This window comes from Portunus trituberculatus, chromosome 38 (genome assembly GCF_017591435.1).
Source record: "Portunus trituberculatus isolate SZX2019 chromosome 38, ASM1759143v1, whole genome shotgun sequence".
Classification (NCBI taxonomy): Eukaryota; Metazoa; Arthropoda; class Malacostraca; order Decapoda; family Portunidae; genus Portunus; species Portunus trituberculatus.
This window is the reverse complement of record NC_059292.1, coordinates 7,316,757-7,340,202: the sequence shown is the minus strand read 5'-3', so window position 1 is coordinate 7,340,202 and position 23,446 is coordinate 7,316,757. Positions and strand designations below refer to the sequence as shown.

General features: G+C 37.1%; 1 protein-coding gene across 8 annotated transcripts in view; it reads right to left on the bottom strand.

Annotated features, from left to right (window-relative positions):
• LOC123514665 (heat shock factor protein-like) overlaps positions 1 to 15,038 on the bottom strand; it is a 67,687-nt gene extending 52,649 nt beyond the window's left edge. For 4 of the 8 annotated variants that reach the window (XM_045272696.1, XM_045272695.1, XM_045272694.1 and 1 more), the window contains exon 1: positions 14,791 to 15,038. In XM_045272696.1, the coding sequence (XP_045128631.1) occupies positions 14,791 to 14,892 (102 nt within the window). In that variant the 5' untranslated portion in view covers positions 14,893 to 15,038. The remainder of the gene's footprint in view (positions 1 to 14,790) is intronic. The other 4 variants (XM_045272697.1, XM_045272692.1, XM_045272691.1 and 1 more) reach the window with 2 other exon arrangements.
• Positions 15,039 to 23,446: the final 8,408 nt, after the last annotated feature.

Below are 23,446 nucleotides of genomic sequence, written 5' to 3'. Positions count from 1 at the left end.
ACCATGTGTGCGGCCGTTCAATTACCAGATATTTTCAACACTTACAAGTCTTTGGTGTTAATATAAGTTTATAAATGAAAAACTACTGACAGAATGCATGAGAATGTTATTCTGACAACCGCAGAAGCACAACTGGTAAGGGATAGGACAGAGAGGCCAGGGAATCTTTGTTTACACTTTACAACGACAGGGAACCCCCGTTTAACGAAGGTTCACACAACAAAATTTTGCTACAACGAAAGTTTCGTTTTACTACCATCTGCTCGTTTAACGAACACCGAACTCACTTTAATAAAGTTTTATCCAGGTAATTTTTTCCAAATTTGAAAGCCCCACCGTATCATGCAAGCTGACAGGCTTTTGAATACACCAGGAGCTGCTGGTACTAAGGCCTGTCTCAGGAGAAATCCTGAAACACTTGTAGAAAAAAGATCAAGATCAAGCCTCTCGTGGACAACACAGGCGCTGCTGATACAAAGACCTGACTCAGAAGAAATTCTGCATCACCTGTAGCATTAAGATCAAGATCAAGATCACGTGCACCACTCACTCCCCAGTCAAAACATAACAGCGTCACCAGCAGCTCATCTTCCCTAGTTCAACTTACCACCAAAATGCCCTGCAATGTGGCCTAATGTTCCTAAGAAGACTAGGAAGTGTCTTACTCTCGAAGTGAAGCTGGGTATTATTCACAGACAAGAGAGAAGCCAGAAAACTAATAACATTGCTTGCCACCATCTTGACTCTACTATTTTCAAGTCAGCAGACTCTATTATGAAGGCTGGTGAGACCGCATCTTCCTTGAAAGCTAAAACCACCTGAACTTGTGACTCTACAAAGGATAAAATGGAAAGCCTTGTGGAAATGTGGTACATAAGTTTTGTATGCGGTACCATGATGCACACTTTGTTTACATTCCACAGGTTGCCGGTTAGTGTATTTCCCGTTTCACTCTCCCTCCCTTCATAAAGTTAAGATCATCAACATTATAAAGTTACATACATACATACATTAGTATACATTATAATGACTTAAATTAAACTACCTAAATGTTTAACTTCATAATTTTTACTTTCATTAAACCTTTCACTGTACTATGATGCACTCTCACTTTGCTTACTCTCAATGGAAGTTCAAATCAGGGGTTAAACTTGTTATAATCGGTTCGCTTAACAAAGTTTCGCTTAACGAAGTGTTTTTAGGAACGTAATCCCTTTGTTAAACGGGGGTTGCCTGTACAGGCAACCCCCGCTTAACGAACATTCACACGATGAAATTTCGCTACAACGAACATTTCCGTTTACTACCATCTGCTTGTATAACAAACACCAAACTCGCTGTAACAAAATTTTATCCAAGTTTGAAAGCCATGCCATATCACGCAAGCCGACAGGCTTTTGAATACACCAGCACCTCTCGTGGACAAAACATGCACCACTCACTCCCCTACCCTTCCCCACTCTTAGTTCAAAACAATAACAGAGTCCAACAGCAGCTCGTCTTCCCTCGCTCAACATGCCACCAAAACACCCCGCAACCAGCCCTGCAATGTCACCTAGCGTTGCTAAGGAGACCAGGAAGTCTCTTACTCTCGAAGTGAAACTGGATATTATTCACAGACACAAGAGGTGATAAAACTAGTAGAATTGCACGCTACCATGGCTTGACTCCATCTACTGTCTTTACTATTTTCAAGTCAGCACACTCTATTACGAAGGCTGGTGAGACCGTATCTTCCTTGTAAGCTAAAAGAACCACCCAAACTCGTGACTCTGCAAAGGATAAAATGGAAAGCCTTGTGGAAATGTGGTACATAAGTTTTGTATGCAGTACAATGATGCGCCTTTATATATATATATATATATATATATATATATATATATATATATATATATATATATATATATATATATATACAGGCAATCCCCATTTAACAAAGGGGTTACGTTCCTAAAAAACACTTCGTTAAGCGAAGCTTCGTTAAGCGAACCGATTATAACAAGTTTAACCCCTGATTTGAACTTCCATTGAGAGTAAACAAAGCGAGAGTGCATCATAGTACAGTAAAAGGTTTAATGAAAGTAAAAATTATGAAGTTAAACATTTAGGTAGTTTAATTTAAATCATTATAATGTACACTAATGTATGTATGTACGTAACTTTATAATGTTGATGATCTTAACTTCATGAAGGGAGGGAGAGTGAAACGGAAAATACACTAACCAGCAACCTGTGGAATGTAAACAAAGTGCGCATCATGGTACCGCATACAAAACTTATGTACCACATTTCCACAAGGTTTTCCATCTTATCTATTGTAGAGTCACGAGTTCTGGTGGTTCTTTTAGCTTGCAAGGAAGATGAGGTCTCACTGGCCTTCTTAATAGAGTCTCTTGACTTGAAAATAGTAGACAGTAGATGGAGTCAAGCCATGGTGGGAAGCAATGTTATTAGTTTTCTGGCCTTTCTCTTGCTCTGTGAATAATACCCAGCTTCACTTCGAGAGTAAGACACTTCCTGGTCTTCTTAGGAACGTTAGGCCACATTGCAGGGCGTTTTGGTGGTAAGTTGAACTAAGGAAGATGAGCTGCTGGTGACGCTGTTATGTTTTGACTGGGCAGTGAGTGGTGCGTGCGATCTTGATGCTACAGGTGACGCAGAATTTCTTCTGAGTCAGGCCTTTGTATCGGCAGAGCCTGTGTTGTCCACAAGAGGCTTGAACTTGATCTTTATTCTACAGGTGTCTCAGGATTTCTCCTGAGGCAGGCCTTAGTACCAGCAGCTCCTGGTGTATTCAAAAGCCTGTCAGCTTGCATGATACGGTGGGGCTTTCAAATTTGGAAAAAAAATTACCTGGATAAAACTTCGTTAAAGCGAGTTTGGTGTTCGTTAAACGAGCAGATGGTAGTAAAATGAAACCTTCGTTATAGCGAAATTTCGTTGTGTGAACCTTCGTTAAACGGGGGTTGCCTGTATATATATACATATATATATATTCAGATATAGGTGTGGTCTTAGGGAACCGTAGATTCAGGAGAAACAATACAACGAGTGAGGTAACGAACATCATGTTTATTCCAAACGTTTGACTTTTCTTAAGTCATCATCAGTGGTTCTATAATTGGAGAAAAAAAACCATAAGTTTATAAAACACATTAAATGTTAAAAGGTTAAACATAAAAAAAAAAGGGCTAAAAATGTAAAGTATGGAAATTTTTTTTTTTTTTTTTTTTATAGAATGTTAAGTGGTGTAGCAGACAACATATTATTTAAAGCAGGCTTATTGGTTTTAATATACATAGATTCTAATATTCTTAAGTCACTTCTGCTACATGAATCAATAATTTTAAAATGATCAAATGTTATTTGCACCTTACATTTAAGGGAGTGTTCCCTTATGGAGGAGTGGGGAGGGTTGTGTAGTGGACGACTCATTCTGCTTGACTGGCCCATATGCTCGGTGACACCACTTAACATTCTATAACCACTTAACCACTTAACATTCTATAAAAAAAAAAAAAAAATTTCCATACTTTACATTTTTAGCCCTTTTTTTTATGTTTAACTTTTTAACATTTAATGTGTTTTATAAACTTATGGTTTTTTTTTCTCCAATTATAGAACCACTGATGATGACTTAAGAAAAAGTCGAAACGTTTGGAATAAACATGATGTTCGTTACCTCACTCGTTGTATTGTTTCTCCTGAATCTACGGTTCCCTAAGACCACACCTACATCTGAAGTTATACGGAGAAGATATGGACACCAATGTCTACAAGTGTCCAGGAAATACGAACAGACAAATAAGAAACTTACCAAGAAAGAACAGGATCTTCACTTTCTACAGTCTTGCCGCACGTATAATGTGGTGCCCAAGTTTCTAAAGTTCAAACTCTACCGGAAATCTCTACACAACTCTGATCTATACCGAAAATGGCAATCAAAACTTTTAGAAATAGAAATCCGTACCAAAGAAAAAGAAATAAGGGAAAACAAGAAAAATCTCGTTTCATCAAGTGATAAGTTGAAGTGTGTAGTGTCTCGACTCGATTTCATCTGCTTGAAAAGATTTGTCCGAAAACAATGTGATGTGCTCAGAAATAACATCTCTAAGACTCATGAAAGAAAACTCCACAACCTTGGCGCTAACTACCATTTAAAGTCGTGTACCCCTGATAAAGTAATTTTTAATTATTCAGACACTGCTCTAACTCAACGTGAAAAGTTTTTATTGTCTTTTGGCCTTGACTTCTGTTTGCCTGTTTTTAAACCTTCTTTTTATAGATATTTTCTTTATTATGAGAATATTATAAATCGCTTAAAAAACTATAAATTAGCTGATAACTACCATTTTAACTCTGTCATAGAATGTGTCCGTAACATTGCTCACAAACACTACTATGGTTTTAAATCTCACAAGGTAATTTCCCCCATTTTTAAGAAAGATGACTTCAAACTACTTAAGGACTTAGGAAAAAAGACTGACTTAGTAATTTGCAAACCAGACAAGGGTAATGGCGTGGTGTTACTCAATAAATCTGACTATGTATCAAAGATGCAAAACATTATCAGTGATGGTAATAAATTTGTTAAGCTTAAATATGAAGACATCGTTACAGTAACTACTAAATTAGAAGACAAGATAATAAGACTAGTTAACAAACTAATTCATCTTGGAACCATTTCTAAGGAAGTTGCTACTTCCTTGAAACATACAGGTTCTAGTCCTGCCACACTATATGGACTACCTAAAATACATAAAAAAGATGTCCCCTTACGTCCTATTATGGCTGCCTATAACACTGCACCATTCAAGCTCTCAAAATTTCTAGTTAATATTTTATCTGAATTTACTACCAATGAGTTCACAGTAAAAAATTCTTATGAGTTCACTAAGACACTTAACCAAGCCAAATTACCCAATAACTTTTTTATGTGTAGTTTTGATATAACTTCCCTCTTTACAAACATACCACTTACAGAAACTATTAACATATGCATAGACTTAATTTTTAAAGATTTAGATTTATTTCTTAACATGACAAGAACCTTGTTTAAATCCCTATTAGAAGTATGTGTTAAGGATGTCCCCTTTATTTTTAACAATGAGTTGTACAAACAAACAGACGGAGTGGCTATGGGTTCTCCTTTAGGTCCCATTTTTGCTAACATATTTTTATGTCATCATGAAAAGATTTGGCTCAAGAATTGTCCTTCCAGTTTCAAACCCTTATTGTATCACAGATATGTTGATGACACCTTCATTGTGTTTCACAGTGAAGATCAGGCACAGTTGTTTTTTGACTACCTTAATGTTCAACATACTAATATAAAATTCACTATGGACAAAGAAAATGAAGGTACAATCTCTTTTTTAGATTTATTCATAAAAAGACAAGATAACTCATTATTGTTCTCCATCTATCGCAAGCCAACCTTCTCAGGCTTAGGCACTAGTTTCTTCAGTTACTGTAATATAAAGTATAAACTAAATGCGGTCCGAACTTTGCTTCACAGAGCCTATGAACTGTCATCAACATACACCCTATTTCATGATGAAGTTGTATTTCTAAAGAATTATTTCAAAGACAATGGATACCATACCTACCTTTTGACAAAATTGTAAACAAATTTCTCAATAGTATATACCAACCCAAGTCTAATGTACCTAATGTCAACAAAGAAAAAGTATTTCTTAAATTACCTTATCTAGGATCTGTCTCACGAAACATTGAAGAAACACTAGTCAAACCTCTTACGAAATACTATCCACAAATAAACTTCCAACTAGTCCATAATAACACCTTCAAGATAAACAGTTATTTTAAATTTAAAGACGTTGTTCCGACAACCCTTCGCTCGTCGATCATTTACTGCTTCACTTGCCCAAGCTGCCAGGCTGGGTACCTTGGAAGCTCCACTCGAGCTTTCAAGGTTCGTGTCGCCGAGCATATGGGCCAGTCAAGCAGAACGAGTCGTCCACTACACAACCCTCCCCACTCCTCCATAAGGGAACACTCCCTTAAATGTAAGGTGCAAATAACATTTGATCATTTTAAAATTATTGATTCATGTAGCAGAAGTGACTTAAGAATATTAGAATCTATGTATATTAAAACCAATAAGCCTGCTTTAAATAATATGTTGTCTGCTACACCACTTAACATTCTATAAAAAAAAAAAAAAAATTTCCATACTTTACATTTTTAGCCCTTTTTTTTTATGTTTAACTTTTTAACATTTAATGTGTTTTATAAACTTATGGTTTTTTTTTCTCCAATTATAGAACCACTGATGATGACTTAAGAAAAAGTCGAAACGTTTGGAATAAACATGATGTTCGTTACCTCACTCGTTGTATTGTTTCTCCTGAATCTATATATATATATATATATATATATATATATATATATATATATATATATATATATATATATATATATATATATATAGGAGTATGATCTCGACTTATATAAAAACATAAAAATATATTAGGCGTCATCAACAAACATTGGCCGGTCGCTTGGCCTTAGTCGTTCCACTGTGGCTACCATCATCAAAGATAAAGAGTGCATTATGGAACATGTGAAAGGATCTGCTCCTATTAAAGCGGCAGTGATAACCAAGCAGCGTAGTGGTCTAATTATTGAGATGGAAAGATTATTGGTGCTTTGGTTGGAAGAACAAAATTAATGGTGTATTCCAGCGAGCCTTATGATGATTCAGGAGAAGGCGAAAAGATTGTTTGAGGCACCAAAAGAAGAAAAGGGGGAAGGAAATGAAAGTGAAGAGTTTGTGGCTAGTAGGGGTTGGCTTATGCGATTTAAGTCTCGGGCCAATTACCATAACCTTAACGTGCAAGGCGAAGCTGCTAGTGGTGATGAGAAAGCATCAAGTGAATTTCCTAAAACGTCGGCTGAGATAATTAAGGAGGGGGGTTATTCTGCTCATCAAGTGTTCAATGTGGATGAGACAGGCTTATTTTGGAAGCGTATGCCTGACCACACTTACATCGCCAAGGAGAAGTCAGCACCCGGTCATAAAGCCAGCTAGGAGAGGCTTACTTTACTTTTTGGGGGAAATGCTGCTGGCGACTTCAAACTGAAGCCCTTGCTTGTGAATCAGGCTGAAAATCTAAGGGCACTCAAGGGCATTTGGAAGAGTCAACTACCAGTCATTTGGAAGGCAAATAAGAAGGCATGGGTGACACTTGCAGTGTTCATCAACTACACTCAACCCTCGATTTGCCGGACCTCCATTTGCCGGATTTCGGATTTGCCGGACAAGAGTCTGTGGGAAAAAAAAAAAAAAAAAAAAAAAAAGTCCGGGACAAGTCAATTTCAAACTACCGCGCCAGACAAAGTTCGCAAATCGGGCACTTTAGATGGCAGCGCGGGCGGACATACACGTCTAGTACTGGACTGTAAACAAGTCTGCCGCGTCACACGAGTGTTGTGCTTACGTGCTTGTCGTGGATACACCTCTTCTTCACAACGATGCCACCCAAAAACCCACCAAAGAAAGTAACCAAGCGTACAGCTAAACCTGTGCACCTTTCTGTGTCGCAAAAACTGGAACTTTTACGTAAAATATATCTACAGTAAGGTAAATGCTAATAAAAAAAACAGTACAGATGTGTGTCGGCGGCATTGGCATGTGTTACGTGTTACGTGGTGAGATGATGATGATGATGATGATGATGGTCGTCGGAGGTTTTGCCTTTGCCTCGGCACCTCCTGTTACTTCTATTCTTCCTGATCCTGCCTTTCTTTTATTTTTCTTTCTCTTGTCTTCCACATCTGGTGCAAAGTCTCTTTCTTTTCCCTCAGTTTTGTTTTTCTGAACAAAAAACGTCTGATTTATTTTCCAACTTCCTGGTACAGCTGGTGCAGGTGCCGAAATGCCGTTAAAGACAACACTATGTTCCCACCGGAAATTTTTGCCGTTAAACACGGGATTCCGGTAAATCGCGTGCCGTTAAAGCGGGGTTCAACCTGTATAGGGTAAAGTCCGGCAAGGGGGTAGACCCCCAGACATTTTCCATTGCCGGACAAGCCTTCCCCCCTTTTAGTCTGGCAAATCGAGGGTTGAGTGTATTTTGTGTCAAGTGTGGAGTGGTATTTGACCTCCAAGGGTATCCCTTTTAAGGTGTTGCTAGTGCTGGACAATGCCCCTGGACACCCTGCCCACCTGGGAGACTTTAACCCTAATGTCAAGGTGGTTTACCTTTCACCTAATACCACGGCCCTGTTACAGCCTATGGACCAAGGAGTGATAGCTTCGTTCAAGGCCTACTACCTCCGAAGGACAACTGCTATGGCTTTACAGGAAACTGAAACCAAGAAGAATTTGATCCTAAAAGACTTTTGGAAATCCTACAACATCCTTGATGTTGTGAAGAACATTGCTGATTCCTGGGAGGAGGTTAAGCAAACAAACATGAATGGTGTTTGGAAAAAACTGTGTCCTCAATTTGTGGGTGATTTCCATGGGTTTGAGGACACATTTCAGCATGTTATTAAGAATGTTGTTGCCCTGAGTAAGGAAACTGATTTGGAGATGGAGGTTGATGATGTTACAGAGCTGCTGGAATCTCATGGAGAGGAGTTATCTGCTGAGGACCTGATACAACTGGAGAAGCAGATCATAGAGGAAGAAGAAGAAGCACCCACCCCAGAGCCTAGGGCTTTCACAAGGCAGGGCTTGGCAAGAGGTTTTGCTGAGATGCATCAAGCGTTGGCAACTTTTGAGGCTATGGATCCCAACTTTGAAAGATTCACTAAGGTTTCCAGAGGCATCATGGATTTGATACAATGTTACAAGGAGATCTTGGACAAGAGGTAGCTCTCTGTTCAGACTAACCTGGAGCAGTATTTTAAGAAGGTAGAGAGGCCTGCAACAGATCCTGTACCCTCTACCTCAGCTGCCTCTACTACTCCAGACTCACCTGCCCCAGAATCTCCAGCACCTTCTGAATGTTCTGCCTCACCTCCAGGTTCACCTGCCCCAGTTTCTCCACCACCTGGAGGTTCTGCCTCACCTCCAGATTCACCTGCCCAAGCATCTCCAGCACCTGAAGGTTCTGCCTCTCTTGATTCACCAGCCCCAGTACCTCCAGCACCTTCTGCAGCTTCCTCTACACAATAAGCCTGTCTCTCCCTCCCTTGCAATGCCTCCTTCCAGTGTGCAAGCCAACCAAAAGAATAAAGGTAAGAATTTTAATTTTTTTTTCCGATGTTCCAACTTGCGCCGAAATTCAGGTTACGACACGTGTCAGGAACGGATCAACGTCGTAACCCGAGGACTCCCTGTATACATACATATATATATATATATATATATATATATATATATATATATATATATATATATATATATATATATATATATATATATATATATATATATATATATATATATATATATATATATATATATATATATATATATATATATATATATATATATATATATATATATATATATATATATATATATATATATATATATATATATATATATATATATATATATATATATATATATATATATATATATATATATATATATATATATATATATATATATATATATATATATATATATATATATATATATATATATATATATATACAGAGAGAGAGAGAGAGAGAGAGAGAGAGAGAGAGAGAGAGAGAGAGAGAGAGAGAGAGAGAGAGAGAGAGAGAGAGAGAGTATGCAAGGGGCCCGTTTTCTATCGCTTTAACCAAGGCCATTGAACCCAATTGGACACAAGGCCACGTACACCGATGACACCATCTCATTCAACCTGTGATATTTTGGTAACCATAACATCTAGAGACTTCTGTTTTTTTGCATTGCAAAGAGGAAGAGTTGCTTGTGGGCAGAATACCTTTTGTACTCACTCATTTATTAAAATTTCCAAGTGTAATTAGTATGTGACTACAGGCTATTTTGTGTGTTTCTCACCAATTGGGATCCATGATCAATACACACTGCAGAGGAGCACAGACACATACATGCACAAAGGATGAACAACAACACACGAAGCAGGCTGAATGTTCGGGTGGACGCAGGTAGCCGAGCGATCACTGCGCCACCTACCGATGGTTTTTCGTATCTTAAATATATCTTTGTATTTCAAGGCATAAATTATATGAAATTTTTTGTCATATACCAAAAAACTCATATGTTGGGGCGTTCATATCTCAAGGTATTACTGTATATATATATATATATATATATATATATATATATATATATATATATATATATATATATATATATATATATATATATATATATATATCAGGGAGTACATAGAAAGCTTTGGCAATGACATTGGGCCCAGAAAGCAAGATCTCATTTTACAAGGCTTACCAATGTTGGCATGGAACAATGGCAAGATAGTGAGAGTGATAACCCACAAATACAAAATAAATATTTCAGCATACCAATCTTGCATTACCCAAAAATATCAAGGAAAAACAGCAACAAACTTGATAGACCTTTCAAGGCTAGTGCCTCCTACAGTATCCAAACTTAATGAGGAGCAGAATCTTGTCTCTAAGACAATTAGTGAGAACGTAATAGATAGGCATCAGAATGAAAGCAAGGTCTTGATAAATACAATGTGAACCAGCAGCAAAATAAAAGCACGGATGGAGTTAAGACCTAGCACTATCTTAACACACAATTTCCCCACATAAAGAATATGAATCCTGCCTATATTTGCTTATGCCAATCAGTCTTAGGGAAAGCTATCCTAAATAGAAACTAAGAAATTTGGGCAGTCCAACCAATATGGTGTATATTGTACCAAACTGTAGTAGTGAACCCAGGGTCATGTTTATCAACTTTGTTTCCACTATTCTTGGTGCTTTCTTCATGTCTTTTGATCTACTGTTATTCTCCTTAGAAAAAACTGACAACTATAGTCCTGCTCCTCCAACAATGTGGATTGGGTGCGGCTGTGTTAGGGAATTCCCGCTGTACAGTGGTGAAACATGTCTCATAGCCAGTGATGCAGCAGAGTTCTAATATTAGTAAAACTTTAGCAAATATGGTCAGCAAATATACATACGCATTTAACCTTAGTATTACAACGTATGAGAGAGCAGTAAACTTATTATTGATAATATATTCATAAGCCTGGCAAGAAACGTGGCATACATATTTTACAGTGTTGCTAAAAAAAAAAATGATATACTTATAGTTTTCCTTGCGGTTTGGGATGGGTAAATAGTTCCATAGTTATAATTAGATTATATCGTGAAGGAAAGTACTTTAAAATAAGCTGACATAAGTAAGAAAAAAACTACATTCAAATCTTCACAGCAGCAACACCAATCACGCCCGCCATCCATACAGGTGATGGGAGGTCATCTGCAGTGTCCTTGACCAGGAAGAAAGAGAGGGGGAGGAAGAGGGAGGGGTAAGAGAGAGGGAGGAAGAGGGAGAGAGGGGGGGTAGCCAACAAGGGATTAAAGGTATGGCAGCGCTGTCCTCCCGCTATTTCCCATGGGGGCCGCACCCAATCCACATTCTTAGACGAGCAGGACTATAGCAAATTTTCAAGGGATCATAGGACACCTCCAAGCTCTTCTTAGGAGGAGAATGCTGAACTCTTTCTTTCCTCCAGTCTTTTTGTTCTGGTCCCATTGTCAATTCCAGAGCTTCTAAAGTTAGATTTCAACCTGCCGACCATTGATTGGTCTGGTTTGTTATTGTGACTTCACTAAGCCAAATATTTCTGGAGCTTTTTGACTCACCCAGTCTTAGCCATTGGGTCACTTTTCCTAAGATTCATAGCTCTGGTAATATAATTGAACTGGCTTTTACTTCAGAATATGATTGTTTCTCACCTGAGTTCTGTTGAATACCTTCCTGGTTGTGGACATATGGGGATTATGTTTGCTTAAACTTGTAATAACAAATTACAAATGTGCCTTGGTAGAGAGTAGGATTACGAAGGGTTTTCACAATATTTCAGATGGAAGTAGATTATCCGACAATTTATCTTCTTTCTGTTGACGGTTCTTGGGTTGATGACTGTATGGCCATGCCAAGTCATCTGGCTGACTGTTTCACTCATGAATTATTAACCAATCCTCAGTCTCACCAAATCCCAAGATTATACTTGAATAATTGGTAGATGTGAGAAGAGAGTACTAAAATATTGCTGTCATGAAATTTTTCATCAGATATCAGATAAAACTGATGTGTTTGGGTCATTTTATGTGAATATCCAGTAGACACTACAATTTAGCTTTCTTTTTCTTAATGTTTCATGAGAAAAAAAATTATAATCTCTACAGGTGAGTACAGAGCCCCCATTCTCTTTTCTTTTCAAATTGTGGAACTTTTGAACTTCTTGCCCAAAAAGTTTCTCTATTTTTAGGTCATGCCTTCTCCTCAAAAAAGTTTGTATCTTTAGGTCATGCCTTCTTGACTTTCTTGGACATTTTCATTTAGAGTTTTGTTAGAGGATCTTTTGTGAAAATTATGTATAGCATCTAAATTAGCCAACCACTCTGCTGTTTACCTGTGGTTCTTCTAATAGCTCATGGGTGGATGATGCAATAGGAACTGATAAGGGATCAAGACCCTCAACAAGGTGAGAAATCCAAGAATACCCCCATCCGCTTCAAGATGATAAACAATTATTATACCATCTAATGTAACATAGCTTACGCTAATCCAAGCACACGATCAAAATACTCTATGACAATGATTCAATTCATTACCTATGAATATCAATCACAAATCCAACAGTAATAATACCTCAAATGAAAACTGACATGAAGTTACAAGAGACGTCATTCTACAGCGTTAGAAATGCACTGAACTTGCACTATAGTATTTCTGAAGCACTTAAGTTAATCTTTGAAAGATCACTTAGGTTTGCTGAGATACCTCAGGACTGGAAGTTAGCTAATGTTACACCAATATCTAAAAAAGGTAGGAAGGATGATGCGAATAATTATAGACCGATCAGTTTAACTAGTATAGTATGTAAGATACTAGAGAAAATCATTAAGGGTAGTATTTGGGAGCATTTAAATGAGAATAGATTAATTAGAGATACCCAACATGGCTTTAGATCAGGGAGGTCCTGTCTTACAAATTTGCTCGATATCTTAGAATATATTACCAAGGAGTTAGATGATGGAAATAGCATAGATGTTATATATCTAGATTTTAGCAAGGCGTTTGATAAGGTACCGCATAGGAGGCTAGTGTACAAATTGAGACTACATGGGATAGGGGTAGGTTAGTTGATTGGATTAGTGAATGGCTTTCTGATAGGAAACAGAGAGTAGTATTAAATGGGGCAATGTCTGAGTGGAAGGAAGTGGTTAGTGGGGTACCCCAAGGATCAGTGCTAGGACCTCTTCTTTTCTTGGTGTACATTAACGATTTAGATATAGGAATTAGTAGCAAAGTATCAAAGTTTGCAGATGATACTAAGATAGCATGTGCAGTACAGGGTGAAAAGGACAATTACAGAATACAACGAGACCTGGACAGGCTGATAGCATGGGCAGACAGGTGGCAGATGGAGTTTAATTCTAAAAGTGTCAGGTTATGCATTTAGGTAAAGACAACACAAACTTTAACTATGAGATGGAGGGATGTTGGCTAGAGGCAGTAGAGGAAGGAAAGGATTTAGGAGTAGTGATAGACAGGACTATGAAATTTTCAAAGCAATGTTTAGAAGCAAGAAATAGGGCAAATAGGATCCTGGGTTTTATAAATAGAAATGTTAGTTATAAAAGTAAGGAAGTGGTGCGTAGCTTATATAATTCCTATGTTAGGCCCCATTTAGAGTATTGCATACAGGCCTGGTCACCCCATTATAGGCAGGATATCAACATGTTAGAAGCAGTTCAGAGAAGAGCAACTAGGATGATACCAGCATTAAAGCGCCTGGAGTATAGAGATAGATTAAAGGAATTAAACATGTTTTCATTTGAGAGGAGATGTATAAGAGGGATATGATAGAGTTATTTAAAATGTTCTCAGATACAAACTACATAGATGTGAGATCTTTCTTTACCTTAGAGGAGGGAAGTAGGACTAGAAATCATGGCAGGAAGATTAGAAAGCAAGGCTGCAGGTTAGATATAAGAAAATATTTCTTTAGTCATAGGGTGGTAGACTTCTGGAATGCATTGCCAGAGAGGGTTGTAAATAGCACTAGTTTGACAATGTTTAAAACAGATTAGATAAGCACTTAAATTTATTAGATTTATAATTATGTATAGCACTGCATGATAGTTTTATAAGAAATTTACTATAGTTAAACAAGACATGATCCCCATGTATGGGGACCACAAATTGTAGAGGATTTTGCTGCAGGACTTAGCCCTGTTAATGGGCCAAATATTTAGAATTAGTATATAATGTATTGTGTACTTGTAAGTGTATCTTTAAGTACTGATGACGAGGTCGCTGTGCGACTGATACAGGATAACCTAGATGGGCCCTGGTGGCCCTTTGTTATCCTATTATTTATGTTATGTTATACAAGCCTTAACATCGCTACAGCAACGGAAAATCCACATCCACTTGTCATGAACTTACATGGCAACATCAAACTCACTATTATGACACTATAAAAAGAGTAAAGAGGAAAAAACAAAACAACGAAACCAAAAAAAGAGCAACCCAGTCTAGAGTTATTGACTTGGCACCTAGAATGAGAGCAAATACAAGTGAGGAAAGAGAGAAGTGCCAATGTGAGGCAAGAGTTGTGTTATGGGCAGGGTTCACTATAGCAGCCTTACCTGGGTCCAGCTGATCAGATCGTTGGTCTTTGCGTCATCCACCAGGCGCCACAGCTTGGTGAGGAACGCAGGCACATTGGACGAGCCTTCAATGGCATGCATGTTCACTTTATCACAGTGGGTTGCTCCTCCTTGCTTGAAAAATTGTAGACACAGGAGCTTGTTTACACATTCGGCGTGCGATTGAGGGAGAGGGTGACTGACGAAGTGGAGCCGCGCAGGCGCACTAACATCATTACCGCACACCCTCTCTGTGCTCTTATACCCGTCTCTTTGTACTTATATATAACCTGACGACTTTTCACTGTCATAAGCTGGTCAAAATCCATACAAAAAAAATCCTTGTTCTCGGCAGGCAGTGAAGTTTCCAATGAAATAAACTGAGTGCATGAAGTAAGGAAACAGCAGGAAGCAGAGAATATTGAGTAAACGTTTGTGTTTATGTGGTATAATGTATCCCTACTTTAGCCCAACATGTTTACATGTCCGACAAACTACACTAGCTAATAGAGTAAATAAACTTCACACTTTATTTTTTATTTACATGCGTTCCCATATGGCTTCCCAAATCGTACGGCGTAAACCTAAATATAACCGCAGATAACCCCAGCGCTCTTATTACTCACACTCCTATTAATACACTCAGCTCCAAGAGTAACTTTCTCCTTATATACAATAATTAATGCAGGAGTTGTAATTGTGGTCAGTACTTATCATAAAAGTTGCTCCCAGTTAGCAGAAACTGTCAAAATATTGCAGAATGTTATTTTATATATATATATATATATATATATATATATATATATATATATATATATATATATATATATATATATATATATATATATATATATATATATATATATATATATATATATATATATATATATATATATATATATATATATATATATATATATATATATATATATATATATATATATATATATATATATATATATATATATATATATATATATATATATATATATATATATATATATATATATATATATATATATATATATATATATATATATATATATATATATATATATATATATATATATATATATATATATATATATATATATATATATATATATATATATATATATATATATATATATATATATATATATATATATATATATATATATATATATATATATATATATATATATATATATATATATATATATATATATATATATATATATATATATATATATATATATATATATATATATATATATATATATACACACATATATATATATATATATATATATATATATATATATATATATATATATATATATATATATATATATATATATATATATATATATATATATATATATATATATATATATATATATATATATATATATATATATATATATATATATATATATATATATATATATATATATATATATATATATATATATATATATATATATATATATATATATATATATATATTCTTTGTCGTCTAGGAGTTGATGTCGCCGCATGTTTGTAGAAACTAGAAATCAAGGTAATACTATGGAGGTGGAGAAACTCTCTCTCTCTCTCTCTCTCTCTCTCTCTCTCTGTGTGTGTGTGTGTGTGTGTGTGTGTGTGTGTGTGTGTTCAGAGATTTCTTTTCTACTTCGATCATAACTATGTTATCTGAGCAAAAGCAAGTTGTATTCATATGCTTCCATGGAAAATACTACTTATGTTCAGTGGTTCCTTCAGTGCACCACACTATGCTGTCGGTGTTTGAGGTCATACTCAGGTGAAGTATTAGTATGATTATTGCTTCCCGTTCAACTTTGTCCGCTTTGGAGCATCTCCTGTCAAGACCGTCGACAGTTGAATTTTAATCCTATAGTCACGTACTTTTCCAGTATATTAGCTGCTTTGACTTCAATGTTCCTAGAGATTTTTCTTTACTGTGCGATTCCACACATTGTTGTGCTACCACTCTTCAATACATCTCTCAATATATTATTTCTCTTCTTTCTCGTTGATACTAGTCTAGAATTATATTTGCTAAAGTACCTTTTCATTGGAATGATTTTATCGGCCATTCATTCTTTGGTTGTATAATTTCTCCTTTCACTCACCTTAATTCCTCTTTTTTCCTTTCCACTCAATTTGTGCTCTCGAAAATCGATTTTCTTGCTTCCTTTATCATCTCGCGCAAGTTTCCTTTCTCATTTTGTTGCCAGTAATTTTATCTGAGTTTCCTTATACTAGACAATTGTATGCCTTTCCCTTCACTCGTTCTCTCAGGATTTACACCCAAAGATCCAAACATGCAACAAACTATTACCATCATCACGTACCACCACCACCATCACCGCCACTTACTCCTATTCCCTCACCTGCACCATCACCACCATTAATTCCCTGACCCGCACCATCACCATGAATTCCCTGACCCGCACCATCACCATGAATTCCCTGACCCGCACCATCACCATGAATTCCCTGACCCGCACCATCACCATGAATTCCTCACCATGAATTCCCTGACCCGCACCATCACCATGAATTCCCTGACCCGCACCATCACCATGAATTTCTTGACCCGCACCATCACCATGAATTCCCTGACCCGTGCCATCACCATGAATTCCCTCACCCGCGCCATTACTAACAACCCCCAGGACTCCCTCGTCCACCGCTTCTACAACACTACATCTGAAATCACTACAGGAAACATACAGCAGACAAGTTACTAAATTTATTGTCAGACGTATCTATATGACATCTTTTCATTTACATCTCACGACCGCCTGTAGGAGGTTAGACGCGAAGAACAAATCCTTCCAAATATTTCTCACCGTTCCGTTTACTTAGGTTCCACATTCCCTGCCGGTACAGAGTAAAAGATTAATAATACGTGAATAAATGGAAGTTACAAGGCTCCAGGTTCCCCTCACCGAAGTGAGTATTAATCCCTCAAAAGGGGAGGGTATCACAACGGCCAAGCTGCTCATTGTCGCCTGGTTTTCTTATAAGCAAGGGAAATTACTAGTGTTACCTGATAGGTAAAATTGACCTTTTATCGTTAGTTTGACCTGCAAGAGAATAGAGTATTTCGTTAGCTTTACCTGCAAGAGAATAAAATACTGTATTTCGTTAGTCTTACCTTTAAGAGAGAGACTAAGGAAATACGTTAGTTTTACCTGCAAGAAAGTAGAGCATTTAGTTAGTTTTACCTGCAAGAGAATTTTAGATTAGCTGCGAAAATATTTCGTTAGTTTTACCTAAAAATAATTTTTTTGTTATTTTTTCCTGCAAAATAATTCTGTCGTTAGTTTTACCGGCAAAAGAATATTTCGTTAGTTTCACCAGCTTTACCTTTCAATTTCCAACTGAAGACCTTCCCATTTGCGCTGCAACTTTGCTCCGCGGTCTTAACTTCTAATTCCCACACAACGTTGGAAAAAAACTCCAGTCAGCACGGAATGAAGATAATCCCAACAGCGTAGAACAGCATAAACATGAAATGGATGTTCTTACCTAAACGTGTGTCACTTTCAACGCTGCTTTTTCAAGGCAGCCATTAGTTTTCATATAGCTGCCGCGGTTTCACAAAGACATTACATCTGTGAAAAGTTTATAATAGATAAGTATATAGTACCTGTAAGGCAAGTACGGTTAGTCGCCTACATTGAGTGGTGTACCTGTAAGGGAAGTGATTAGTTAGCCAAACGCCCTAACCGCCCTAAGAAACCAAAGCTTTCACTTAACTTGACCGTAGAGATGATCCAGCGTTGTCAGTCCCACGATGAGGCCTGTGATATGGGTATACTTACCTGTGGGAAAGAAAAAATGAATAAATAAAAAAAAGCACGTGGTTCTTAACTTGTAATCAAAACCTAAACAGTACTTTAATCATTATGATAGATACCGCATGCTATACTTACCAAATACATGCGTGTAGACTGTAGAATAAAGGGCGAGTACAAGTTGAGTACACAAGCACTACCTGCACGCCACACACGAAACACGCCCACACGCCGCAGGAACAGATGCGAAAAGGATGAGCTATTTAGCAAATTCCATTTTTTTGCCTCGGTTCTCTTCGAATGCATTTCTTCTGCATTTAAGGATGATGTTGAGAGACGAGCATACGGCCCTAAGCCTCTAGCAAACGTAAAACAAAGATATTGTCAACATATACATCCTGCTGAACTGATGAATACCTATTGTGTATAAATGGAAGATGATATACTAGCTACACATCGTACCTTGGTACCTATCATGAGTTCATATTAAATGTATTATATACTGCTTGCACTGTTTACGTGACCGTCATCATACTAGTAAGGAAAGAAGTGACTGTCTCCTCGGGATAGGACAGGATAACCATAACGATCATGCATTTAATGTATAGCAAAAAGTACAGCTTAAGTGGCAATCCGTAGTCTAGCAGTAGCGTGACACCACGTTTCCTCACCATGAGTTCTTGGTGATGACCAAGGAATATACAATCCTTGGTGGTGACTGATATACTAGGACGTAGGAAAATACATCATGTTATTATCATTATTTATGTTTATGTAAGAGGGGAAAATGACCAAGAGAAACGAAAAGTATAATAAAAAGGCCCACTTAACTGCCAGTCTCCATGCAGGTCAAAAGGTCAGCCGAAATACTGTAAACACAGGGTTTCTCAACCTTTCAAGCTTTGTGGACCTCTTACATCCACTTATCTATTCAGTATTTAGGGGAGTCCTTGGTACTGGATTAGCTACGATATAATCATTTTACATTTATATGTAGCTGAGGTTTAGCTCTGCACACTGTTTGTTCGGGAATACTTCTTGTTCTGATGTGGATGGTCTAATAACATATTTGTCTGTTTTCCTAAGAGACAGGTAAACAGCACTCTAGAAAAATAAAATAGAAAAAAATAATAAAGCTGAAGGCCTACATATGTGTTGACCAGTTTCAGTATTACAGTGTAGTCAAATGAAAACAAGCAAATAAACAAGTTAAACCATGTTATGGGAAAAATTACAAACCATAAGGACAGCCAGTCACGCGGAGCACGCCACATGTTCAGTAAGCAGCAGTCGACGGCAGAATGTACAGAGTCTGGGTACAAAGGAAGGTTACTCAATGAAGATTACAGATTTGAACCACAAGAAAGAATGCATTATCAGAAAGTGTGCTGAAATCGACGGCAATGCAGACCTAATCAATCGAGTTCACCTAAATTTTGTAAAGCGCATCAAATCATGCATTGAAAATTATGGAAATCATATTGAAAATATTATTTATTAGCATTAGATTCAAATAAAATTATTTTGTTTTAAAAGTATGTGTTAATCTCCTGTGTATCCAGACTTTGTAGACTTCCTGTACTCTTGCATACAGTTCCTATCCCAGCCTCCTAGGTTTGAGCTCCTAGGCAGCGCGTTACTGTATATATAGCTTTTGTATCATGTTATGTCAGTGACCACTCCGGAAGCAATGTTGCAAACAAATATATATAACTTTCTCACTTTTTAAGCATTTAGTCATATAAACATTATAATACACTATACAAATAATCACAACATTCTGAGATACAACTAGCCAGGGGAAAACTTGAAAAAAAAAGTTGAACATATTGATTAAGACATTATGTAGTCATGAATCACACAAATTAACTTATATATATTCAATTCCCTGCCCCGCGGACCCCTTGATAGATTTCTGCGGGCTGCCATAGGGATCCGCGGATCCCAGGGTTGAGACTTGAGAAACACTGCGAGTGAGTGTAAAGGCGGATTCACACGTGTCAATATACGACTGAAATTGCAAGTCGCTAAAAGTATCGACTTAGCCCTACTAGTCGGAACACGTTCACACATAGCGACTCGGAAGTATCGGGTGCTTGGCAGGAAGTGAATGTATAGCAAACATCTACCCAACAACATGTCTTCCTCTAGTGACAATGACGATTGCGATCAAATTAAATCTAAAGCTTTTCGTCTCATCAACTCCCCTCCTCTGACTGACTGTCTTCAGCCTCTTTCTCACCACCGAAATGTTACATCTCTTTCTATCTTTTATCGCTATTTTCATGCTAACTGCTCTACTGATCTTGCTAACTGCAAATGCTTTCCCTCCTCCTGCGGCCTCGCTCCACAAGGCTTTCTTCTTCCTCTCATCCCTATTCTGCCCAACTCTCTAGTACAAGAGTTAACCAGTATTCTCAATCATGCATACCTTTCTCTGGTAAACTCTGGAACTCCAGGTTTGCTTCTGTATTTTCACCATCCTACGACTTGACTTCTTTTAAGAAGGAGGTTTCAAAACATCTGTCCCTGTCTTTTGGCTATCTTCACGAATCTTTTAGGGAACTTGCATTCAAGTGGGCCTTTTTCAATGTTTTCTTGTCCTTGGCTAGTTTCCCTCATGCATAAAAAAAAAAATCATTACAAGTATTCAATCTTCACCTCCAACAACATCATGCATAGAGGGAAACAGTTCTTGGAGAGTGGCAGGTATCTCATCGATCGTCTATTTGCGTAAGCTTTATTTGCTATAGAATTCACTTTTAGAATCCCAAATGTGCTCTTTTCCCCTCAATAACTCCAAGAACTTCTTTACATGGACACCACATTTTCAAATCTTTCTCCGTGACGTCACAATGTAAACAAAGTCGCAAATCGACTGAACAAGACTAACATGTTGGTCTTGTTTTGCGCCTGGTTTTTCCAGTAGCTAGGCACCGATATTCAGTCGGAAACTCTACCGGACACGGACAGGGACAAATGTCTTGAAACCTCCCTAACTCTTGAAAGAAGTCAAGTTGTAGGAAGATGGAAATACAGAAGCAGGTAGGGAGTTCCAGAGTTTACCATGCAGAGAAAGCTGAATGATTGAAAGTACTGCATGGATGAAGACATTAACTGGTGAACCGTCAGTGCACACAGATGATGAGATACAGTAAATATCTCACCCAGCACCAGCTGCCGCGTTTGCAACGCATTATTTATAATAAGCAGTAAGCACATTATTTTTGTCAGTCTCTTCAGCATGGTGATCTGTCTGAATAGGAAGGAATTCTTCAGAAGAGCTATAATTCATATGGGACTGTCGAGCAGGGCATACATGTTAATTTGGGCTGTGATTAAGAGTATAGCGACAAACCTTCTTTTAACAATCCTGTTAAATGCTGCACTTGTTTGGCTTTTGATAATTGTTATGCACTTTCGACAGATGAAACGACTAAATATGATTCCGTTACTAAACTTTGCTCCCTTTTCTATATTAATTTCTTAAGAAAGTAACCAGTGTTCAGGGGCTAGAAAATGGAAATAAAAATAAAATGCGAAAATATTCTGAAAAATATAATAGAATTGTTTGGTAATATTGTACTGAAGGTTTAGTCTTTTGGTGAATCTTTTTCCCTTTAATTAAGGAGACTGTGCCTTTAATTACCCCACCTCATGGGGATTTGTTTTACATAATGACGGGAGAGGCAAGTGCCGGTCATGTTGATAGTATGCGTCGATATTGTTTTTTTTTGTTTTTTTTGTTGCTGCTTTTCTTTTTTTCTTTTTCTTTTTCTTTTCTTTTTTTACTATGAATATATCTTTCCTATCAAAGGGCAACAATGCTGAAAGAGAGAGAGAGAGAGAGAGAGAGAGCTACGTCGTAGCTAAAGTTATGTCTACATGTGGCTTGTCTCCAGAAGCTGGCCATGCTACTCTGTCCTTATCATTTCGCTTTCGTCAGATTAAGCATAAAGGCCGAAAAGAACTCCAAGGGCTGTTCAGGAAGTCAATTCTTCACAATACTCCACGGGTGAGGTACATTTCGTACCATCTACGGCTCATACACACACACACACACACACCGCGTAGTGTAGTGGTTAGCACGCTCGACTCACACTCAAGAGGGTCCGGTTTGAATCCCGGAGGTGGCGAGGCAAATGGGCAAGCCTCTTAATGTGTGGCCCCTGTTCACCTAGCAGTAAGCAGGTACGGGATGTAACTCGAGGGGTTGTGGCCTCGCTTTCCCGGTGTGTGTTGTGTGTTGTGGTCTCAGTCCCACCCGAAGATCGGTCTATGAGCTCTGAGCTCGCTCCGTAATGGGGAAGACTGGCTGGGTGACCAGCAGATGACCGAGGTGAATTACACACACACACACACACACACACACACACACACACACACACACACACAGAAAAGAAAAAAAAAATGCATTATCTACCATGAACAATGAATGATCTAACAATACCTATTCGCATTTTGTATATTACAGACATAAGATTTATGCAAGAGGGGAAAAAAATATAAATAAATAAATAAGATTAAAAAAAAAACATGCTCATATCCCGAAAATGTCATTTTGCGAAAGTAAGTTGCATCTACCTACTTTTACGATTTTTGCTCAATTTACACCATTGTTTTTTTTTATCAGAGCTTGCATATATATATATATATATATATATATATATATATATATATATATATATATATATATATATATATATATACAAGCTCTGATAAAAAAAAAAGCTGGTGTAAATTGAGCAAAAATCGTAAAAGTAGGTAGATGCAACTTATATAAATATATATATATATATATATATATATATATATATATATATATATATATATATATATATATATATATATATATATATATATAT